Genomic DNA, 23157 nt, shown 5'->3' with positions numbered 1-23157 from the left:
TTCTTCTTTTACTGTATTCTAAATCTAGTTGTTATGGGAAAAAAAAAAAAAAAAAAAAAAAAAAAAAAAGCATGTGAATTATAACACCAAGAAAATGTGCAATAAGGACATCCCAATCTTTTCGTACAAAGATGGAAATAGGTGTTCATGCATCCATTGTCCACCTGAAACAGAAAATGTCATCAAACTTTGACCATGAAAAAAGAGGTTTATTCAATTCTGGATGCAAAAAAGAAAAAGAACCTTAAACAGCATACCGTATGAAGATCCTTAACATTGAAAGAGGGGTAAGGATAGGATTTTTTGAAAGATGAGGAACAACTGCAACAAGTGTCATCCCCCATCATCACTACACGCTTTCCATTTGAAACCAACTGCAAGTAGATCCATAAATAGACTAATGAATTTTCATGGAAGTAAGAAGTGATATGACTGCAGAGAAAGAACAAACCTAATATTGCATAAAGAGAACAAGGGTAAATAACAGGCACTTGGCCCCATCAGTTAACTGTCATTCCTCTTAAATTAATAAAAGAGTGCCCGTTGATGGATGCATGTTAGCAATAGAAGAAAAGACAAGTGCCTCTTGCCTTTGTGCGAAATTGATATGCGATCCAGCTGAACAAATGAAAGTTTACTGATTTCCCCGTCTGGATTAAATTTACCACTAAGGAAATAGAGGCAAAAAAAGACGAGCAACGAACCTGATGTATGAAGTTTCCTCAGCAATGGCTGGAGCACCGAAGCTATTCCCAACATCGATAAAAGTTGGTAGTCCACCAGTTGTAAGCCCTAAAAGAGTAATAATAAGGTAAAGCTAAATAGAAATGAAAATAGAAGAAATCGAAAGAAAGTAGAGTGACCTTCAAACGCGCAAACTAGTAGTGGGTGGATCTGCGATAGCTTTGAAGATACGGGCAGAAGTTCCTTCAGTAGATGCTAGCTTCTGAAGGACTGGTAATCTGTCCATCCAAGGTTTTGACTCTGCAATTTAAAAAATTGAGTAGCACAGAAAAATAAACTAAAAGTACCTACATTGAAATATGCAGTGAATTGCTAAAAAAATGCCGACCTTTGAAAAGGAACTGGGAGCAACGAAATCAAATCTGAAAAAAAAATTAGGTAAAATGGCCTGGAGAAAAGAAAATAGAAGCGAGAGAGTGAGAAGAAATACCTGAGGGCATAAGAACGATAATGACTACGCGATCAACAGCAGGTCTAGTCCAACAAGTGGTATTTGATTGGGTAGATGAAAGCAGGGGAGTGAGAAACATCAGAAGAATTGGTGTAATAAGGAAGCTCCGTTCGAGTTAACAGAAATCCTCGAGTGAATATGAATATGCCTACAATGTGTAGCACTGTCAACATCACCATTATCACCCATTTCTTCGCCCAAACCTATCATATTTCAACCAAAACTTGGATTCGTAAATCAGAAGTTGTGTTTATGTTGGGAATAATGCAGTTGCAAGACAAGAGAAGAATGAAGATTGCGTTAGTATATAGAATTTGAAAAGATCAAAAGTCAAGGCGAGTTAAAAGTATTGTAAATATATATTATTATATTTCTATTTTTTTTTTTTTTAAATGTTAATGCTGGACCCACATGTAGAAGGATAGTAACGGAATGAAGCAAGGGGAAGAAGTATCTGGAATTTTTTCTGTTGCGGTTATTTATAAATCTAAGGTTATGAGGGTAAACGAGTTGGCAAATCGTGTATGTGATATCTGTTGATTTTGGCGAAGAAAAGGAAAGATGGAGAGAGGAGGAAGGAGGGTATCACGAGGAATGTTGCCCCTGCTGGCTCTTCATGCGTTTAACGAGTATTATAGGTTGCCGTGGAAACCACCGGTTACCGCCGCTCTTCTTGCTACGAACACTCTTATCTATATCAGGCCTGCTATCCTCGATTCTCTTCTACCCCCTATTGATCAAGTCTGGTTCAATCCTCATCTAATTCTCAAGGTAACATATCCTTTCTCCTTATCCTTTTCCCTTTTCGTAAGTAAATCATTTCCCATCCACTTTATTTCATTATTTACTCAATTATCAATGTTTTGTAGATGCAGATGATCTACACTATCACTAAGAGATAGATTTATTTTCATGGCCTCAACCTTAACAATCAATTAAGCATGTTGTATGTTTTACTTTCTATGGCCCCTGTGTTTCTGATCTCATTTCTGGTGCCTTTACTGTTCGTCCCTATGTTGACCCAATAATCAAATAAGTTCACTCCATGTTAACCTTTAATTGGATTCGTTCAAATCAAACCAATTATAAAAAGTGATCATATGAGCAGAATTGGAAATTTCATTTCATTTTATTGTTTTTAATCATCAAAGCTTAAATATATGTATACTTGGTCTTACTGCTTTTTTAACTTCACATGTTTATCTGTATCATCCTTTGGTTGAACAGCACAGGGACCTGAAACGCTTATTCTTGTCTGCATTCTATCATGTGGGTGAATCTCACTTGGTCTACAACATGATGTCACTCTTATGGAAGGGGATCCAACTGGAAACCTCTATGGGAAGCACTGAATTTGCCTCCATGGTTGTTGCATTGGTTGGCATGTCCCAGGGTATAACGTTGCTGTTAGCCAAATCTCTTCTTTTGATTTTTGACTACGACAGACCTTATTACTTTGAATCTGCTGTTGGATTTTCTGGTGTTCTCTTTGCCATGAAAGTTATCCTCAATTCTCACTCAGAAAACTATACTAATGTATATGGATTCATAGTCCCAGCCCGTTATGCTGCTTGGGCAGAATTGATTCTTATCCAGATGTTTGTACCTGGTGTCTCATTTCTTGGCCACCTTGGTGGTATCCTTGCTGGGATTCTCTATTTGAAGTTGAAGACTGGGTATTCAGGTTCAAACCCGCTGACAATGTTCATTAGAGGTGTTACTGGTGCATTGAGATGGCCTTCAAGGTTTGTACGGTATTTGTTTCGACGACAGAGGATTTCTGGTAGGGGAACTGTTGGTCGGACTCACACCAGAGGTACTTTACCCAGCACATGGAGATGCCAAGCATGTACGTTTGATAATTCTGGCTGGTTAAACATGTGTGAGATGTGTGGAACAAATCGAAGTGGCAATGAATTGCCATCTGACTCTGGAGTCATTTCCTTGGAAGAATTACGCCGTAGAAGAGTTGAAAGATTTGGTTGACAATCTTTCTCCATTGACTTAATGGGGTGATTCTGACTTACCAACCTTTGTAAAAAGATACAGTTGCAATAACCATTGCAAATCATGCTGCTGAGAGAGTTTCATGTGAATCTAGTTTTCCCCTTCATTCCTATGGATCCTTATTTGATTGCTGCTCCGAAATAGTTATGTTTGACTTTGTCAAGTCTGTCATGTTGGCTACCTAATTTGGCTGATCATTTTTGGTTTAGTGGTAATATGTCATGAACTTTGGTATGTTGTCATCCATAAAATTGTAGCGACTCTAACTGGATTTTTTTGAGCAATGTACAAACAGTCATGAAATTAGTTCAATCATTGGAAGCCTTTCTAAATGTGGAGTCATCCAGCATTTATAGGAGGTTGTATGGGGTTATTTAAAACACAAAGTGTCTTTTTTGGAGGCCTATTCATTAAAGGGTAATATTACGTNCCCCTGTGTTTCTGATCTCATTTCTGGTGCCTTTACTGTTCGTCCCTATGTTGACCCAATAATCAAATAAGTTCACTCCATGTTAACCTTTAATTGGATTCGTTCAAATCAAACCAATTATAAAAAGTGATCATATGAGCAGAATTGGAAATTTCATTTCATTTTATTGTTTTTAATCATCAAAGCTTAAATATATGTATACTTGGTCTTACTGCTTTTTTAACTTCACATGTTTATCTGTATCATCCTTTGGTTGAACAGCACAGGGACCTGAAACGCTTATTCTTGTCTGCATTCTATCATGTGGGTGAATCTCACTTGGTCTACAACATGATGTCACTCTTATGGAAGGGGATCCAACTGGAAACCTCTATGGGAAGCACTGAATTTGCCTCCATGGTTGTTGCATTGGTTGGCATGTCCCAGGGTATAACGTTGCTGTTAGCCAAATCTCTTCTTTTGATTTTTGACTACGACAGACCTTATTACTTTGAATCTGCTGTTGGATTTTCTGGTGTTCTCTTTGCCATGAAAGTTATCCTCAATTCTCACTCAGAAAACTATACTAATGTATATGGATTCATAGTCCCAGCCCGTTATGCTGCTTGGGCAGAATTGATTCTTATCCAGATGTTTGTACCTGGTGTCTCATTTCTTGGCCACCTTGGTGGTATCCTTGCTGGGATTCTCTATTTGAAGTTGAAGACTGGGTATTCAGGTTCAAACCCGCTGACAATGTTCATTAGAGGTGTTACTGGTGCATTGAGATGGCCTTCAAGGTTTGTACGGTATTTGTTTCGACGACAGAGGATTTCTGGTAGGGGAACTGTTGGTCGGACTCACACCAGAGGTACTTTACCCAGCACATGGAGATGCCAAGCATGTACGTTTGATAATTCTGGCTGGTTAAACATGTGTGAGATGTGTGGAACAAATCGAAGTGGCAATGAATTGCCATCTGACTCTGGAGTCATTTCCTTGGAAGAATTACGCCGTAGAAGAGTTGAAAGATTTGGTTGACAATCTTTCTCCATTGACTTAATGGGGTGATTCTGACTTACCAACCTTTGTAAAAAGATACAGTTGCAATAACCATTGCAAATCATGCTGCTGAGAGAGTTTCATGTGAATCTAGTTTTCCCCTTCATTCCTATGGATCCTTATTTGATTGCTGCTCCGAAATAGTTATGTTTGACTTTGTCAAGTCTGTCATGTTGGCTACCTAATTTGGCTGATCATTTTTGGTTTAGTGGTAATATGTCGTGAACTTTGGTATGTTGTCATCCATAAAATTGTAGCGACTCTAACTGGATTTTTTTTGGAGCAATGTACAAATACAGTCATGAAATTAATTCAATCATTGGGAGAGCCTTCTAACAGTGGAGTCATCCAGCGTTTATAGGAGTTTGTATGGGGTTATTTAAAACACAAAGTGTCTTTTTTGGAGGCCTATTCATTAAAGGGTAATATTACGTTTATAAATGAATTTTATAAACTTTCTCTTATAAATTGATTGACACCTAAGTTAATATTAATACGTTAATTGATAATTTTGATTAAACATGAATGATTATTTTTTAGGGATAATTGTTTCTTATGAAGGATCAGTTATTTTTATATGTAGAATAACCATTCTTCTTTTATATATGATTGTTTTTTCAAAGAATAACTTGTTTCGTAAAGAAAAAAAATGTAAGAAATGGCTATTCTATAGAGAAGAAACAATCGTTATTTTGAGGGGAATGATGAACTATCCTTTCTTATAACAGGAATAATCATTCATTTCATATATTCCTTTCTTGAATGACTATTCTTATGTCTAATCAAAATTATTTTGTGTTTTAAGTGTGGTGGAAGCTGCCACTTACGTCATATCCGTGTTTGTGAAAGTTGTTTGTCGCACAATTTTTATCCATTCATTCAAATGATGATACCACATGAACTACGATACAAGGCTTGCTTGGCTTATATTTTATAAACATAAATCTCAATTATAAGATGACATGACATGTTGCAAGATATTGTCCAGCACGCAGGGCCCTTTTGGTATTTTGGAGGACACTTGGACGTAGTCAAAGAATTTAGATTTTGAGGGTTTAGGAGATAGCGAGTAGGAGGCATAATATATCCAATGCTCAGCTGCAGCTCATAGGTAAGGCTAGAAAATGATGGTGGTAAAAGCTCCTCTTCCTTTCCTGATTGTTCCTTGTCCGTCTCCTTCCTCTTCGTCGTCAAGGAACAGCAACGCCGGCTTTATGAAGAAATGTGTCAGCAATAACAGAGTTCTTTTAGTTAGCAGTAGTTACAGTCGTAAGCCCTTGGAAACTGCGGGTGCTTATCAGCTTATCAACGATGAGACTGGCGAGAAATTGATAGTTTGGGGTGGAGCTGACGATGAGCCTTCTATCCCTCCTAACCATCTACTCCACTCCTCTAATTGGAACCCTAACCCCTCTCAACACACTGCAGGTTCCTTTCTCTTTAAATTGTCTATTCACATGTCCCATTTACTTTCTCTTATCTATTCACATGTCCCATTTACTTTCTCTAATTTTCTTTTCTCCTGCTAGGTGTACTATGTTCATTTCATCTCACAGTATCTCATACATACATATTCCTTCACTTCACTTCTAATTTGGACTAAAACCTACTAAACATGTTGTCACATTTGCTACAGACAATAATTCTTCGAGACAATCTACTGCTAGCTTTTCAAGATTGAAAGCTCAGAGAGTAAGAGCTCTCGTCAATAAAACTTCTTCGACAAAAAAAGAAGTTAGGAAACCTGACAACCAACATTCGCAATCTAAACGTCACTCCTTGGGGAAGAATAAGACTGTAAATGCCCTCAAAGAAGAGCAAAGATTTTCAACAGCAGATAAAAAACAAATTACTGGGACAGGACAACACATGGACGATTCTCTTGTACCTGTGGAATGTGGTGTCTCAGATAATCAAATTGTACCGGCTAGACTTCATAAGTCTGATGCCCAGGGAGATGAAGCTGGGATTTTAGTTCCTAGAGCCTCTAATGCTTACTTGAGAGGATGGGGCAATGGAGGATCCATTCATAACCTCAAATCTGAATCAAAAGGCCTCCCAAAGCAGCGGCATAAATTCTCCACTGATACAGAGTTTTTTAGTCGAAAATCCTTTAAAGAATTGGGATGCACTGATTATATGATCGAATCCTTAAAACGACAACATTTCCTGCGTCCTTCGCGAATTCAGGTATGCTGATGCTGTGCCACGTTGATCACAGAAAAAGTTTTCACAAAAACAGTTTAGAAGATAGGATTTTCTCATAAAGTTCACCGGCAGATGCAGTTGGTTTGCATGATTGCTCGCTTTATGTCAATTCAGTTCTACTACAATCCATGCCNTGATCGAATCCTTAAAACGACAACATTTCCTGCGTCCTTCGCGAATTCAGGTATGCTGATGCTATGCCACGTTGATCACAGAAAAAGTTTTCACAAAAACAGTTTAGAAGATAAGATTTGCTCATAAAGTTCACCGGCAGATGCAGTTAGTTTGCATGATTGCTTGCTTTATGTCAGTTCAGTTCTACTACAATCCATGCCCTTTAGAGCTTAGAATTGACTATTTCTTCAGCTCGTTCAAACAACCCTCTCCTTGGGCCCTGCCGGAAAAAAAAAAAGTAAAAAATAAAAATTGAAAGAAAGGTTTCTCTTTTAATATTTGTTCTTGTTTGTCTCTGGTTAACTTAACAGTCATTCATTTGAAAATTTTCTGAGATGCATATATATACATATATATATTATTTTATTATTTTTTATAGAATTCTAGTTTTATTTTTCTTCTTTTTCTTCTTTGCAATGATGATATATATACCCGTGCTGATGCCCTTACTGCACACACTCTTGCTTTATGTTAAGGTAGATGCTAGTTATAGTAGTTTTTGTTAGTTTGGTCTCCTAAAAGTACTTGGTTTCTCATTTGTGTGAATAATGGTTTGATTGTATTCTAAACTACGAAGCTCATGTTGGGTCAACTTGAACAAGTGTGTGCCTACAATCAGGTTATAAATGAGATATTAGTCATGAAGGTTAAAAGCTCACTTGATATCCCTTGCTAAAAAGTTACCTGTTCTGTCAAGTACAAATTAGGTCCTTGCTAAACATCTTGGGTGATTGCAGGCCATGGCATTTACTCCTGCTATTGCAGGAAAGAGCTGTATTTTAGCTGATCAAAGTGGATCAGGGAAGACACTGGCATATCTCCTACCTGTGATTCAACGTCTTAGGCAAGAAGAACTCCAAGGACTTAGCAAATCCACTTCAAGAAGTCCTCGAGTAATTATCATGGTACCAACCGCTGAGTTGGCTTCTCAGGTGAGTTTCTGATGACTGCAGTTCCCTCAGTCAACATGCGATATTGTACTATCCCATCTTATTATTGCCTTCTTTAAATAACAATACATCTAGTTGCTGGTTCTTTGATTTGTGTGGATAGGTGCTTTTTTTTTTTCTCATAAAAAGTGCCTTGCACATATTTGATGATGTCATGCCATTTCTTGTACATGGACAAACAACTTATTCTTGATTAACACTGTATCAGTCGAAGCTCTAAGACATTTTATGACTGTCAAGGAACTTACTTTAAAGAAAAGCTCTCAATATTTGATTTAAGAGAGAACAAAGGCTTTTAACGTTGAGGTTAAAATTTCAACCTCATCGGCCTTTTGTTCTTCCTTTCTTATCAAATTTGTTGGAGAATTTGTTGGATTGCTAAAATTTGGCGATAGGAGTGACATAATAAACGTTGATGCTTCTGCTAGGATGAAAGAAATCAAGAAATCAACATTGGATGAAGTCAAAAGGATAAGTATTCATAAGAATAGCCAGAGTCTTCCTATAAGGAGCAAAGTTGCTTAGTAGTAGTGATCTAAGCTTCCAGAAGTGACGTGGAGTGAAGCATTGTTGATTAGGCTTTCAAGAGGTAGATCTTAGAAATTTAATAAACAGAGACTGTAATGCCAGCATTTAATGCTTTTTGTTTCATATGAATAGTTCTTAAGTCTTTCTATTTAATATCAACAGGAAGGTGCTTTCTATTTAATATCAATAAGAAGGTGCATTCTATTTAATACCAATAAGAAGGTGCTGCTTGCTTTCAATCAGTTTGTGAAAACTATTGATTTGTTTAGGCCATATTTTGCTTTTATCTTAATATACTTCCATAGTGGAGTAAATTCATTATTTTTGTTGCGTCTATTATCTGTATATTGGCAACCTTCTCAGTATCCACAAATGGGTAATAGTATCTTTAGGCAAAAGCTAGGTTTATTTTTTTTAGAAGTTTACATTTTTAAAGCTACAACAAATTAACATGCGAATTGAGCTTCTGATTGAAGAGGTAGAAGTCTGAGATGCAAAAAGATAATTGTATGGTATACCATAAACAAATTTGAAAATGCAGTCTAGTCTCATTTACATCTCTTGTAATGGCAGTGTTGTTATGGGTTAATGGTGGTATAACTTTTGCAGGTTCTGAATAATTGCCGTTCAATGTCTAAATTTGGAGTTCCATTCCGGTCTATGATTGTGACCGGTGGTTTTCGACAGAGAACTCAGTTAGAAAATCTCCAGCAGGGTGTTGATGTTTTAATAGCCACACCTGGTCGTTTCATGTTCCTTATTAAACAAGAAATCTTGCAGCTCAGCAATCTTAAATGGTAACCAATTTTTTTGAGCATTGCATCGTTTTTCCTCCTAAATTTAGGTATATAAGTACTTAAAACTTATGGTGGTGCCTCATTTTAATTTTGGAGTGGTGGATAGCTTTCCCATGGCTATGCTATTTTCTCTTTCTTTCCTTTGGTAAATGTAAAGTGGGGCAAATTTGACTGTCATTACTGTTATGGTGCTCTGTACAAAAGTTTGTTTAAAAAACACTCAATTTGAACAAATAATGGTTTCTATCCTTCTTATTTAGTTTCATTGCTTATTTTACTCTGTGTACACCTGCTTAGCACATTTATTTTTTTCAAGATAAATTCTGATGGAACTAATATCAATTAAATCTTTGTATTGCAGTGCTGTGTTGGATGAGGTGGATATACTCTTTAATGATGATGATTTCGAAGTAGCACTACAAACTTTGATAAGCTCTGCACCTGTTACCTCACAATATCTATTTGTGACAGCAACTTTACCAGTAGCTGTATATAACAAGCTAGTTGAAGTTTTTCCTGACTGTGAAGTTATCATGGGACCCAGCATGCATCGGATAAGCCCAGGTCTTGAAGAGGTTAGTTTCCAATATTATCCATGTTCCTCATTGTTTGCTCTTTCATTTGTGCATACAGATATTTGAATTAGAGCATGAAGACTATTGTTTTTGTACAGGCTATTATATTAAACTCATGGTTGAGCTTATGTCATGTTTACTGGAGAATGGGGGAACCATTGTGTAACATCTCAAGTTTTCTGCTTGGAGAAGATTCATCTTAGATTTTGATAAGTGAGATGGATGACAGGAAATTCTGATTCAAATTGGAACCTGTGGACAAATGGTATTAAGAATAGAACAAAAGGTCCCCACCATATAAAATTATGTTTATTAATATATTTCATGGGTTATTGATAAACTTATGCATGGACTAGAATCATGATCCCATAAAACTGTTCTGGAATGATGTGGTTTCTTTGCTTGTGGAAAAGTTTTGTGCTTTTGGACGGGGAGGAAAGCCTCTATTTTATGGAATTGTAGGATTTCAGCTATTTCATGGCCTCTTCGGTTGGAAAGAAATAGAGGAATTTTTTAAGTAGTATTATGGATAGGGCATTGAGTTCTTATGCAACAAAGCTCAATTCCTTGTTCCTTTATGGGCTTTTGACTGGGAGGCAGTAGTTAAATGACTGTTTCATAGGGTCTTTCTTTTATGGAGCCAGATTCAATGTTAGCTTTTGCGGAGGCTTGTTCTTAGTTTCTAGATGGACTACTTATTAATTCTCTTTTGAAATGCTCCTTTTCTATAAATTTTCTGTTTCATAAAAAACCAAAACAATTAACCAAAAAAAAAAGAAAAAACTCGAGCCTCCATTTTTACCTGAATAATAATAATAGAATTCTAACTGCTAGGTTGCATGTCCAGGTTCTTGTAGATTGCAGTGGAGATAATGAAACGGAGAAAACTCAAGAAACGGCTTTTCTCAACAAGAAATCTGCTCTTCTGCAGCTGGTTGAGGAAATTCCAGTTTCAAAGACAATTGTTTTCTGTAACAAGGTATGTTTCAGCTTTTAGTGTAAAGAAGTTGTATAATATTCCTTTAGTGACTTTTTTGAATTTTCAATTTGTAGATTGAAACATGCAGAAAAGTTGAGAATATATTGAAACGCTTTGATAGAAAAGGAACTCAAGTGCGGGTTCTACCATTTCATGCTGCATTGGAGCAAGAGTCCCGGCTAGCAAATATGAAGGAGTTCAGTAATAGGCAGTCTAAAGAAGAATGTTTGTTTTTGGTTTGCACTGATAGGTATTACAGTTGTGTAATTTTGTAATGTGTTAGACAATAGTGGCGCTGTCAATATGGTTTGGTTAAGAAAAAACTTAATATGAAAATTTTGACAGAGCATCACGGCAAAGTTGCTTAGTAGTAGTGATCTAAGCTTCCAGAAGTGACGTGGAGTGAAGCATTGTTGATTAGGCTTTCAAGAGGTAGATCTTAGAAATTTAATAAACAGAGACTGTAATGCCAGCATTTTATGCTTTTTGTTTCATATGAATAGTTCTTAAGTCTTTCTATTTAATATCAACAGGAAGGTGCTTTCTATTTAATATCAATAAGAAGGTGCATTCTATTTAATACCAATAAGAAGGTGCTGCTTGCTTTCAATCAGTTTGTGAAAACTATTGATTTGTTTAGGCCATATTTTGCTTTTATCTTAATATACTTCCATAGTGGAGTAAATTCATTATTTCTGTTGCATCTATTATCTGTATAATGGCAACCATCTCAGTATTCACAAATGGGTAATAGTATCTTTAGGCAAAAGCTAGGTTTATTTTCTTTAGAAGTTTACATTTTTAAAGCTATAACAAATTACCATGCGAATTGAGCTTCTGATTGAAGAGGTAGAAGTCTGAGATGCAAAAAGATAATTGTATGGTATACCATAAACAAATTTGAAAATGCAGTCTAGTCTCATTTACATCTCTTGTAATGGCAGTGTTGTTATGGGTTAATGGTGGTATAACTTTTGCAGGTTCTGAATAATTGCCGTTCAATGTCTAAATTTGGAGTTCCATTCCGGTCTATGATTGTGACCGGTGGTTTTCGACAGAGAACTCAGTTAGAAAATCTCCAGCAGGGTGTTGATGTTTTAATAGCCACACCTGGTCGTTTCATGTTCCTTATTAAACAAGAAATCTTGCAGCTCAGCAATCTTAAATGGTAACCAATTTTATTGAGCATTGCATCGTTTTTCCTCCTAAATTTAGTTATATAAGTAATTAAAACTTATGGTGGCGCCTCATTTTAATTTTGGAGTGGTGGATAGCTTTCCCATGGCTATGCTATTTTCTCTTTCTTTCCTTTGGTAAATGTAAAGTGGGGCAAATTTGACTGTCATTACTGTTATGGTGCTCTGTACAAAAGTTTGTTTAAAAAACACTCAATTTGAACAAATAATGGTTTCTATCCTTCTTATTTAGTTTCATTGCTTATTTTACTCTGTGTACACCTGCTTAGCACATTTATTTTTTTCAAGATAAATTCTGATGGAACTAATATCAATTAAATCTTTGTATTGCAGTGCTGTGTTGGATGAGGTGGATATACTCTTTAATGATGATGATTTCGAAGTAGCACTACAAACTTTGATAAGCTCTGCACCTGTTACCTCACAATATCTATTTGTGACAGCAACTTTACCAGTAGCTGTATATAACAAGCTAGTTGAAGTTTTTCCTGACTGTGAAGTTATCATGGGACCCAGCATGCATCGGATAAGCCCAGGTCTTGAAGAGGTTAGTTTCCAATATTATCCATGTTCCTCATTGTTTGCTCTTTCATTTGTGCATACAGATATTTGAATTAGAGCATGAAGACTATTGTTTTTGTACAGGCTATTATATTAAACTCATAGTTGAGCTTATGTCATGTTTACTGGAAAATGGGGGAACCATTGTGTAATATCTCAAGTTTTCTGCTTGGAGAAGATTCATCTTAGATTTTGATAAGTGAGATGGATGACAGGAAATTCTGATTCAAATTGGAACCTGTGGACAAATGGTATTAAGAATAGAACAAAAGGTCCCCACCATATAAAATTATGTTTATTAATATATTTCATGGGTTATTGATAAACTTATGCATGGACTAGAATCATGATCCCATAAAACTGTTCTGGAATGATGTGGTTTCTTTGCTTGTGGAAAAGTTTTGTGCTTTTGGACGGGGAGGAAAGCCTCTATTTTATGGAATTGTAGGATTTCAGCTATTTCATGGGCTCTTCGGTTGGAAAGAAATAGAGGAATTTTTTAAGTATTATTATGGATAGGGCATTGAGTTCTTATGCAACAAAGCTCAATTCCTTGTGTCTTTATGGGCTTTTGACTGGGAGGCAGTAGTTAAATGACTGTTTCGTAGGGTCTTTCTTTTATGGAGCCAGATTCAATGTTAGCTTTTGCGGAGGCTTGTTCTTAGTTTCTAGATGGACTACTTATTAATTCTCTTTTGAAATGCTCCTTTTCTATAAATTTTCTGTTTCATAAAAAACCAAAACAATTAACCAAAAAAAAAAGAAAAAACTCGAGCCTCCATTTTTACCTGAATAATAATAATAGAATTCTAACTGCTAGGTTGCATGTCCAGGTTCTTGTAGATTGCAGTGGAGATAATGAAACGGAGAAAACTCAAGAAACGGCTTTTCTCAACAAGAAATCTGCTCTTGTGCAGCTGGTTGAGGAAATTCCAGTTTCAAAGACAATTGTTTTCTGTAACAAGGTATGTTTCAGCTTTTAGTGTAAAGAAGTTGTATAATATTCCTTTAGTGACTTTTTTGAATTTTCAATTTGTAGATTGAAACATGCAGAAAAGTTGAGAATATATTGAAACGCTTTGATAGAAAAGGAACTCAAGTGCGGGTTCTACCATTTCATGCTGCATTGGAGCAAGAGTCCCGGCTAGCAAATATGAAGGAGTTCAGTAATAGGCAGTCTAAAGAAGAATGTTTGTTTTTGGTTTGCACTGATAGGTATGACAATTGTGTAATTTTGTAATGATGGTGGCGCTGTCAATATGGTTTGGTTAACAAAAAACTTAATATGAAAATTTTGACAGAGCATCACGTGGAATGGACTTTGCTGGTGTGGATCATGTCATACTCTTTGACTTCCCACGTGATCCAAGTGAATATGTGCGTCGTGTTGGAAGAACTGCTAGAGGTGCTGGAGGAAAGGGAAGGGCATTTATATTTGTGGTTGGGAAGCAAGTTTCGCTTGCACGAAAGATAATGGAAAGAAATCGGAAGGGTCATCCACTGCATGATGTGCCGTCAGCATTTGAGCTAGTGGGTTGAAGAAATGCATGCAAGGATTGTTAAAGTTGGACTTTCCTAACCTCATCGGAAATGTGGGTTGGAGAAAGCTATCAAAAATGTGGATCTAAAGCCAGTCACAGTCATGATGGCACCAGCTGATAAATTATAAACAGGAAGCTAAACATGCCGGTAATTTATTTGTCAGAAATGACACTCAAGCAAATAAAGTTGTTAATTATTTCAATGTGATGATGAATCACTTATGTGTTGTGCCAAGCATCATAGAGAATGTAAAATGGAACTTTAATCAATGAATTGAGATGTATTTCTTCTTTTTTTTTTTGGCGTAAATGAAATGACAGTATGTAATGGTATTACTATTATGTTTAAAAGAAAATGGAATAGGTTATGATTTGCAACAAAATTTTCTTCTTTGGTGGGATAGGAATAGGATACATATCCTATAATGAGAATTGGATCCTCCTCGTAAGTAACTGAAATGCACCTTTGGATTGATGGAATAATTTAATAAATAATAATTATAAAGAGATAGGTTATAAATGTAAATGTAAGTTTGGAGTGAGAGCAGAGGATAAGGTGAAGACAACTGGTGGGTTTTGGCAATCAAAATCAATCTATCTATCAGAATGGCAGCTACTTCTAGTTGTGTTTGGATGCCAAATCGAAGTCCTTTTTTAGGTTCATGTCAACATGTCTTGCGGGCTACCAAGTTAGTGGCTACCAGTAACAGTACCTGTACCAGGACAATACCATCCCTATCTCTTTTCACGGTTGAAGCCAAATCCCGAACCAGAAGAGAAGACCGCACTGCCCGCCATTCTCGCATCAGGAAGAAGGTTTATTTATTTATTTATTTTTTTAATTCTATAAATATGACCATACACATGAATTTCTGATTCTCTTTATCTTGGCATGCATTGACCATAGTACCACTTGAGATAGTAAAATCCCTAAGGTTGAGCTTCAATGACTGCAATCCTTCTCTAGAGATTAAATTATTTCAGATGAAGATTTTATACTCCCTAAACTTGCCCGACTCAATTTTGAGTCAATCCAAAACTATACTTGGCATGAATCAAGTTTCGAATTATGACTTCCTAAAATCTACTATCCCTTGGAAGGTCAGGGGGGAATGTATTGTCCCAAGGGTGCCACATGCACAGACGCAGTGCTGGCTTATCACCCTGTACCATCCATAAACATCAAATCTTAAAGCCAAGTAGCTGAACCCGCTTGAAAACCAGGAAGTCTCTTGGCGCTGGTATCAGGTGAATGATTTAGGTGCAGAAGCTTTTTCAAAGTTTTATTTCTGGCCTCCCTCTCTTACTTGACCTCACTTTATATTTACATGTCATGCCTCAATCATTGGTACAACTTTAGGATTGCACTGTTTGATGTGGTTCCTATGAAATGAAATTTGTTGGTCAAGACTTTTGCTGATATGCTAATCAATTTTTCTTCCCAGGTTGATGGTACACCAGATAGGCCAAGGCTCTGTGTTTTCCGCTCCAACAAGCACCTCTATGTTCAGGTGGTTGATGATACTAAGATGCACACACTTGCTTCAGCTTCAACTATGCAGAAACCTATCTCTGAGGAGTTCGACAACAGTGCTGGTCCCACCATTGTAAGTTCACAGATATGGTTCAGGGGTCAGCTTGATCAAAAATAGTTGCTACCAAAGTGTCATATCTGTATCGATATCTTTATACCAGCTGCATAGCGCCATCCTTCATCTACTTGTGGTTCTATAGTGTACCTCATATGTTTATACCAGCTGCATAGCTCCGTCCTTCATCTACTTGTGGTTCTATAGTGTACTTCTTATGTTTATACCATGTTTATACCAGCTGCATAGCTCCGTCCTTCATCTACTTGTGGTTCTATAGTGTACTAGACGAGTGGTGATTCCATCATGGCAAAGAGCAATGTTACCCAACTGTCATACTGACATCTTAGTCATAATTTTGGTTTTCCTCCCTAGTTTGGTACAAGTTGTTGTTTATTGTTACTGAGTTTTGATGTTACGATGATATTTTGGCTCAGGAAGTCGCAAAGAGGGTAGGTAAAGTAATTGCAAAGTCCTGTTTGGAGAAAGGGATCACCAAAGTGGCCTTTGATCGAGGTGGATACCCATACCATGGACGTGTAGAGGCCCTCGCCGATGCAGCTCGGGAGCACGGCCTTCAGTTTTAAAATATTTTCAGTCAGTCATTCATTGCGGGAGCACGGCCTTCAGTTTTAAAATATTTCAAGTCAGTCATTCATTGAAACACTGATTTTCCTTGTTCTCTTTTGTGAACTTTGTATTGAAAGAAAAATCAATGCGTGAACAAGATCTGAATTCAAACATCAGTAAGAAAAGTTTTGCAGCTCTGTTGGTCAATTAATTTTGTTAAGTTACTAGGAGAAATTATGAAGCGAACTTGAATAAGTAGAAAATAGTGATAGAGTTGTGCACAACACAAATTTGACTAAACAATAGTAGTCTATGGAGGAATATATATATATTTTTGTTGTAATTACACTCTCACAAACCAAAATTATAAACTATAAAACAAGCATCCACAAAAGATCAAAACACCACAGTTTTTACTGTGGTTCACCTTTCCAAATGTGATGATGATGTGGTTTGTTTATGCCATGGTGGAGTCAGCATCAGTCAAAGAAATCAGCTTCTAATTTAAACTAATACGGCATCGTTTCAGCTATCAAACTTAAGTGCCCTATCTGACACCTGAATTCCATTCTGTTGCAACAGAATGCACAGCTCACCTCACGTTCTCTCTGGTCCCTTTTTCATTTAGCCTTAGACCTTCCTTATTGACAGAAGTTTCTAGTACTCATCTACTCCAACCGATAGCAGATTATACTGGACAGTTGGAGGATGATCAATGGAGTCCTAATTTGTATAAAATCATATCAATATGTGCTGAAGAGAGCAGAGTTTTCAAAGGGATTATTCGAGTGTGTTCTTTCTTGTTTTTCCTGGTTGTATACTCTCTGTAATCTTGGTTTCCTTGAGTAATAAAATACCCTATAGTGTGCCTTGAAGAGTGGATGTAGGCTACCTTAACCGAACCACTATAAATCCCCTCTGTCAATTTTCTTTTCTGTTATTTCATGCTTTCCTTAATCTCTTAATTGATTGCATGTTGATTGATAAGATTGTGTTAGCTCATTGATTGATTTGATTAGTATAGCTGAAAGCCCTAATTAGACACTACAAATTGGTATCAGAGCCTAGTTCGAATCTGAGTTAGGGTTATTTGAAATTCATTTTCTGTAGTTGAAAATCTTATTCCAAAAACATGTCCACTAAATTTGAACTCGAAAAGTTTACAGGGGACAATGATTTTGGACTTTGGAAGATGAAAATGGAAGCTGTGCTGATTAAAGAGGGACTGACATTAACTCTGAAAGGGGAATCTGAGCTGCTTGACACCATGACTGAAGCGGAGAAGCAGGATGTGCTCAACAAAGCTAAGAGCTTCTTGATCCTAGGATTGGGTGACACGGTCCTGCGAGAAGTGAAGAAGGAGAAAACTGCTGTTGAGATCTGGGACAAGTTAGACTCCTTGTATCAATCTAAAGCTGTTCCTAATAGATTGTATTTAAAACAAAGACTGTTTGGGTTTAAAATGGATGAGTAGAAATCTTTAAAAGACAATAAGGATGATTTTCTGAAACTTATACAGGATTTAGAAAGCATATCAGTAGAGGTTGGTAATGAAGATCAGGCTGTAATTCTTCTAAATTCTCTACCTAAACCTTACTCCAATTTTGTAGAAACATTAAAATATGGTAGGTAGACACTTAAATTAGAAGAGGTTGTAGAAGCAATCACAGCTAAGGATAGAGAGAAAAGAATGACATTAGGCAGTGATGGGGAAGGTAAGGGGGTAGATCAGAGAAGAGAAACTGGAAAAAGAGGGGGGGGGGGGGGGTTGGCAAAATAGGAATAAATCTAAGTCCAAAACTGGGAAGTGGAAGTGCTTCTTCTGTCACAAAGAAGGGCATCTTAGGAGGGACTATCCTGAGAGCAAAAATAAGAAGAAGCATGGAAAGAGGAAGAAGAGGGCAGTGCTAGTGTTGTGTCTGAAGGTTATGAAAGTTCAGAAGTATTAGTCATCTCTGAAGGTAGAAACAATGAAGAATGGATCTTAGACACAAGATGTACCTACCACATGACACCAAATAGGGAGTGGTTTAGCTATTTTCAAACTATAGATGGTGGAAAGGTTGTGATAGGAAATAATGTAGTATGTGGCATTAAGGGCATAGGTACTGTTAAGCTGAGACTTCACAATGGCCTAACCAAAATTCTCACCAATGTAAGATATATCTATGACCTCAAGAGGAATCTAATATCACTAGGTACCCTAGACTCAATAGGACTAAGTTACAAAGCTTCAAGTGGAAGTCTTGGTGTAATGAAATGGTCATTAATAGTGATGAAAGATGAAAAGAAAAATGGTCTCTATGTGTTAAAGGGTAGGACAGATTATGGCATAGCTGTTGTAGGGTCTCTAGTAACACAGGATAAAACCTCACTGTGGCATCAAAGGTTGGCACATGTTAGTGAAAGAGGGTTAGATGAGTTGAGTAAACAGAATCTGTTAGGAGGGGATCAAATTGGAACCTTAACCTTCTGTGAACACTGTATTTTTGGCAAAATGTGTAGGGTAAAATTTGGATCTGGTAAGCATTACTCAAGCTCACCACTTGAGTATGTTCACTTAGATGTATGGGGACCAGCTAGACACTGCTCACTAGGGGGCTGTAGGGATTTCATTAGCTTTGTGGATGATTATTCTAGGCATGTCTGGATTTATTTTCTGAAGACTAATGCTGAGGCATTTCTTAGGTTTAAGGAATGGAAAATAATGGTTGAAACTCAATCTAGGAAGAAACTTAAAAGGCTTAGGACGGATAATGGTCTTGAGTTTGTGAATGATGAATTCAATAGTTTCTGTTAAAACCATAGAATTGTTAGGCACAAAACTATTAGAAATACCCCACAACAGAATGGCCTTTGTGTAAGAATGAATAGGACCATCCTAGACAAAGTTAGGAGCATCCTGTCAAACTCTAAGTTATCTGTAAAATTCTAGGCAGAAATTGCACATACTATGGTGTATTTGATTAATAGAACCCCTTCATCTGCCATAGGTTTCAAGGTGCCCTTAGAAAAATGGACTGGACACTCTATAAAGCTAGACAACTTAAAAGTTTTCGGGTGTCTATCTTATGTTCATGTAAAGGATGATAAACTGAAACCTAGAGTTGTAAAGTGCCTGTTTCTTGGATATCCAAAGGGAGTAAAAGGTTATAAGTTCTGGAATCTAGAAACTGAGAAGTGTATAATCAGTAGGGATGTGGTTTTTAGCGAAGAAGTCCTTCCTAGACTAGGATGTGAACCTGGAAAATCAGTTGATAATGACTCAGGATCAGATCTTCTAGAACTGGAAATTCAAGATGTAGTTACTAATCATCAAGGTGGAGTTGATGAGACAGAGGAGAATCCTGAAAATCCTAATACAATTGAGTTGGATGAGCAAGGAGAACATGAACAAGACTTGATAAACTATCAGCTAGCTAGGGATAGAACCAAGAGAGTCATTAAACCTCCCAACAGAGTAGGATATGTAGACCTGGTTGCTTATGCATTTTAGGTAGAAGAAGAGCTGAATGATGAGCCTAAAACATTTTAGGAAGCTATATTAGGACTTGATAAAACTGAGTGGAAAAGGGCAATCGAGGAAGAATTCAGTTCCTTAATGAAAAGTAATACCTGGACCCTAGTTGATAAACCAGAAAACTGCAAGAGTGGTTAAGTGCAAGTGGATCTTCAAAAGGAAACCAGGTCTAACCTCAAAAGATTCACCTAGGTACAAGGCTAGACTGGTAGCAAAGGGGTTCACTCAAGTGGAAGGCATAGACTATAATGAAATTTTCTCCCCGGTTGTAAAGCATGCATCAATCAGAATTCTGATTTCTTTGGTTGTACAGTTCAATCTAGAACTGGAGCAACTGGATGTAAAAACAACCTTTTTACATGGTGACTTGGAAGAGAATATTCTGATGGAACAACCAGAGGGATATTCAGGACCAGCAGGTAAAGTTTGTCTACTAAGAAAATCACTTTATGGCCTAAAACAATCACCACGACAGTGGTACAAGAAATTTGATTCTTTTATGATTGAAATTGGCTTTAATAGATGTCAATTTGATAGCTGTTTTTATTTTAAAAGAAATTCTGATTTGACTTATACTTACTTGTTGCTTTATGTGGATGACATGTTGGTTGCTTGCCATGACAAAATTGAGATTATTCGATCGAAGAAAATTCTTAATACCAAGTTTGAAATGAAGAAGCTGGGCCAGGCTCATAAGATTCTTGGTATTACCATTATAAGAGACAGAATGCAGGGAAGATTGAAGCTGGTTCAAGAAGAATATGCAGAGAAAATTCTGCAGAAATTCAATATGCAGAATGCTAAGGTTGTCCAAACTCCCTTAGGGCAGCACATCAAGCTATCTCATGATCAGTGCCCGAAAACAGAAGAAGAGCAAAAGGAAATGTCCACGATTCTATATGCAAATGCCCTGGGCAGCCTAATGTACCTAATGGTTTGCACCAGGCCAGATCTGGCATATTCTGTAAATTTAGTGAGTAGATTCATGAGCAATCTAGGAAGACTACATTGGTATGCACTCAAATGGATTCTAAGATACTTACAAGGATCAAAATCAGTGGGCATAGTTTTTAGTAAGAACAAAGAAGAAAAATACTGCATTGGAGGGTATGTTGATGCTGATTATGCAGGGGACTTTGATAAGAGAAAGTCCACTTCAGGCTTTCTTTTTACATTGTGGGGAAATGTGATTAGCTGGAAATCAAAGCTTCAGCATATGGTTACACTCTCATCAACAGAATCTGAGTATGTAGCACTGACAGAAGCATCAAAGGAAGCTGTATGGTTTAAGGGTTTTGTGAATGAACTAGAGCTAGAACAGAAAACTGTGGAGATCAAAAGTGACAGTCAGAGTGCAATACATCTGTCCAAGAACCAAGTATTCCATGAGAGGACAAAACACATTGATGTCAGACTCCATTTCATTAGAGAAATGATTGAAAAAAGAGAAGTTAAGGTTTAAAAGATAAGAGGTACTCACAATCCTGCAGACATGCTCACTAAACCAGTAACTGCAGATAAACATAGGCTCTGTATTAGCCTATTACATGTTCAAGCATAATTCAGCTTTGCCAAGGCCACTTAGGGTGTCAATTCACAAGCCAAGGTGGAGAATTGTGATGATGATATGGCTTGTTTATGCCACGGTGGAGTCAGCATCAGTCAAAGAAGTCAGCTTCTAATTTAAACTAATACGGCATCGTTTTAGCTATCAGACTTAAGTGCCTTATCTGGCACCCAAATTCCATTTTGTTGCAATAGAATGCACAGCTCACCTCACGTTCTCTCTGGTCCCTTTTTTGTTCAACCCTAGACCTTCCTTATTGATAGAAGATTCTAGTACCCATCTACTCCAACCGATTGCAGATTATACTGGACAGTTGGAGGATGCTCAATGGAGTCCTGATCTATATAAAATCAGATCAATATGTGCTGAAGAGAGCAGAGTTTTAAGAGGGATTATTCGGGTGTGTTCTTTCTTGTTTTCCTTGGTTGTATACTCTCTGTAATCTTGGTTTCCTTGAGTAATAAAATACCATATAGTATGACTTGAAGAGTGGATGTAGGCTACCTTAGCCGAACCACTATAAATCCCCTGTGTCAATTTTCTTTTCTGTTATTTCATGCTTTCATTAATCTCTTAATTGATTGCATGTTGATTGATAAGATTGTGTTAGCTCATTGATTGATTTGATCAGTATAGCTGAAAGCCCTAATTAGACACTACACCAAGAATGGAAAGGCTACGCCCACGTTGAGCTCCAGAAACGGACGAAGCTGATTGCACTAATTTGATGAATCAGTTTACAAATTACAAACACAAGATCAAACGATCCAAGAAAACCCAAAATCACCCTATCTGGTAACAAGTAACCTAGGAAACTAACACTTAGATTCCCAACCCTAAGAGAGACAATACCCCTCTATCAGAATGATAAACCCAATCACTCAACAAGTTACACAGAATGTAGAGCAAAACCTAATACACAATATCAATCGAAAAAACCCTATTGAAAACAGAAGAAACATTTGCTTATATATTGTTGACCAGGATGGACTGAACTCTGCCATTGGATCTCATGAAGATTGATGGTCCAGATTCATTCTTGAAACGACAACGTATTGGTTTAAGTAACACAACATCGTTTCAGTCTTCACATTTACAATTTTCAAGCCAGAGCGTAGAATTGATTATTGTATCTGACAAAGAGTTACAATTATTGCAAGACATCCATATATAGGGTGCAGGTTAAGTGGTAAAGAGATTGAAGAATGATTCCAACTGGTTTAATCAGTTTGGCTTTGGCCAATGATACATATATTCCCAAAATCCAGTGCGTCCGTTTAAGCCATACATACCTTCAGCGGAAACAAGCCATAAGCATTGGTTCTCACATCTAACATAATCCCTGTTGAAAGCATACGCATCAAAATGGTACTGGTATTGGTCCCATTCCATATCACAGTAAAATAATGTGGTTCCCACTACATTGACAGCGAAGTCCCACCCAAATTCACTTCCGTCGGCAACATTCTGTTGCCCAAGATCGTCGTCTTTGGATTGACAATGTACTGTAAGGTTTTTCCCATTGTCTAATCTGTTTTCGATACTTGCATGCACTTTCTGGGAAACAACCTGGTTACACAAGCCGAAAACCATCACCATCACAGGGAGAAGCATCACAGCTGAAGCACGCATGTTGCTGCTTCTGAATTTCTTAAGATTAAGTCGCCAATAAAAGGTTTATTAATAATGCAATGAAACAGAGTTGTTCTTGAATTCTCCAACGGATACA

The 23157-nt window shown here is 37.1% G+C and overlaps 5 protein-coding genes and 1 long non-coding RNA gene across 6 annotated transcripts; 4 read left to right on the top strand and 2 right to left on the bottom strand.

The window, feature by feature from the left end:
* Window positions 1-309: 309 nt before the first annotated feature.
* On the bottom strand, window positions 310-1718 carry LOC116144472. The gene is made up of 4 exons (XR_004130261.1): window positions 1175-1718; window positions 1073-1106; window positions 705-984; window positions 310-374 (listed from the first exon to the last, which is right to left on the bottom strand). It is a non-coding gene; the product is annotated as an uncharacterized LOC116144472 (long non-coding RNA).
* On the top strand, window positions 1645-3417 carry LOC116144469 (rhomboid-like protein 14, mitochondrial). Its single transcript, XM_031429906.1, has 2 exons — window positions 1645-1966; window positions 2423-3417. Exons 1-2 carry the CDS (start codon window positions 1757-1759, stop codon window positions 3179-3181), a joined length of 969 nt encoding a protein of 322 aa, XP_031285766.1. The 5' UTR covers window positions 1645-1756; the 3' UTR covers window positions 3182-3417.
* A 246-nt stretch (window positions 3418-3663) lies between these two features.
* Window positions 3664-4910, top strand: LOC116144470 (rhomboid-like protein 14, mitochondrial). The gene has a single exon (XM_031429907.1). It carries the CDS (start codon window positions 3963-3965, stop codon window positions 4650-4652), a length of 690 nt encoding a protein of 229 aa, XP_031285767.1. The 5' UTR covers window positions 3664-3962; the 3' UTR covers window positions 4653-4910.
* Window positions 4911-5750: 840 nt separating this feature from the next.
* On the top strand, window positions 5751-14479 carry LOC116144491 (DEAD-box ATP-dependent RNA helicase 50). The gene is made up of 8 exons (XM_031429933.1): window positions 5751-6101; window positions 6310-6863; window positions 7793-7987; window positions 9143-9330; window positions 9692-9905; window positions 10753-10884; window positions 10959-11134; window positions 13943-14479. Exons 1-8 carry the CDS (start codon window positions 5798-5800, stop codon window positions 14178-14180), a joined length of 2001 nt encoding a protein of 666 aa, XP_031285793.1. The 5' UTR covers window positions 5751-5797; the 3' UTR covers window positions 14181-14479.
* Window positions 14480-14563: 84 nt separating this feature from the next.
* On the top strand, window positions 14564-16531 carry LOC116144490 (50S ribosomal protein L18, chloroplastic). Its single transcript, XM_031429932.1, has 3 exons — window positions 14564-14998; window positions 15628-15789; window positions 16209-16531. The coding sequence occupies exons 1-3, from the start codon at window positions 14789-14791 to the stop codon at window positions 16356-16358; spliced, it is 522 nt and encodes a 173-aa protein (XP_031285792.1). The 5' UTR covers window positions 14564-14788; the 3' UTR covers window positions 16359-16531.
* Window positions 16532-21337: 4806 nt separating this feature from the next.
* Window positions 21338-23060, bottom strand: LOC116144519 (self-incompatibility protein S1-like). Its single transcript, XM_031429962.1, has 2 exons — window positions 22721-23060; window positions 21338-21372 (listed from the first exon to the last, which is right to left on the bottom strand). Exons 1-2 carry the CDS (start codon window positions 23058-23060, stop codon window positions 21338-21340), a joined length of 375 nt encoding a protein of 124 aa, XP_031285822.1.
* Between the last annotated feature and the right edge of the window lie 97 nt (window positions 23061-23157).

This window comes from Pistacia vera, unplaced genomic scaffold (assembly GCF_008641045.1).
Source record: "Pistacia vera cultivar Batoury unplaced genomic scaffold, PisVer_v2 Contig446, whole genome shotgun sequence".
In the NCBI taxonomy this organism is placed as follows: domain Eukaryota; kingdom Viridiplantae; phylum Streptophyta; class Magnoliopsida; order Sapindales; family Anacardiaceae; genus Pistacia; species Pistacia vera.
Note: the sequence above shows the minus strand (reverse complement) of the source record. Positions and strands in the feature narration are given on the sequence as shown.

Coding starts and splice junctions, on each gene's coding strand:
- LOC116144469 (XM_031429906.1), top strand. CDS start 1,757: ATGGAGAGAGGAGGAAGGAGGGTATCACGAGGAATGTTGCCCCTGCTG. Junction 1,967..2,422: donor ATCCTCATCTAATTCTCAAG/GTAACATATCCT, acceptor TTGGTTGAACAG/CACAGGGACCTGAAACGCTT.
- LOC116144470 (XM_031429907.1), top strand. CDS start 3,963: ATGATGTCACTCTTATGGAAGGGGATCCAACTGGAAACCTCTATGGGA.
- LOC116144491 (XM_031429933.1), top strand. CDS start 5,798: ATGATGGTGGTAAAAGCTCCTCTTCCTTTCCTGATTGTTCCTTGTCCG. Junction 7,988..9,142: donor CCGCTGAGTTGGCTTCTCAG/GTGAGTTTCTGA, acceptor TAACTTTTGCAG/GTTCTGAATAATTGCCGTTC. Junction 9,906..10,752: donor TAAGCCCAGGTCTTGAAGAG/GTTAGTTTCCAA, acceptor TTGCATGTCCAG/GTTCTTGTAGATTGCAGTGG.
- LOC116144490 (XM_031429932.1), top strand. CDS start 14,789: ATGGCAGCTACTTCTAGTTGTGTTTGGATGCCAAATCGAAGTCCTTTT. Junction 14,999..15,627: donor ATTCTCGCATCAGGAAGAAG/GTTTATTTATTT, acceptor TTTTCTTCCCAG/GTTGATGGTACACCAGATAG. Junction 15,790..16,208: donor ACAGTGCTGGTCCCACCATT/GTAAGTTCACAG, acceptor ATTTTGGCTCAG/GAAGTCGCAAAGAGGGTAGG.
- LOC116144519 (XM_031429962.1), bottom strand. CDS start 23,060: ATGCGTGCTTCAGCTGTGATGCTTCTCCCTGTGATGGTGATGGTTTTC. Junction 21,373..22,720: donor ATGGCTTGTTTCCGCTGAAG/GTATGTATGGCT, acceptor GTTTATCTGCAG/TTACTGGTTTAGTGAGCATG.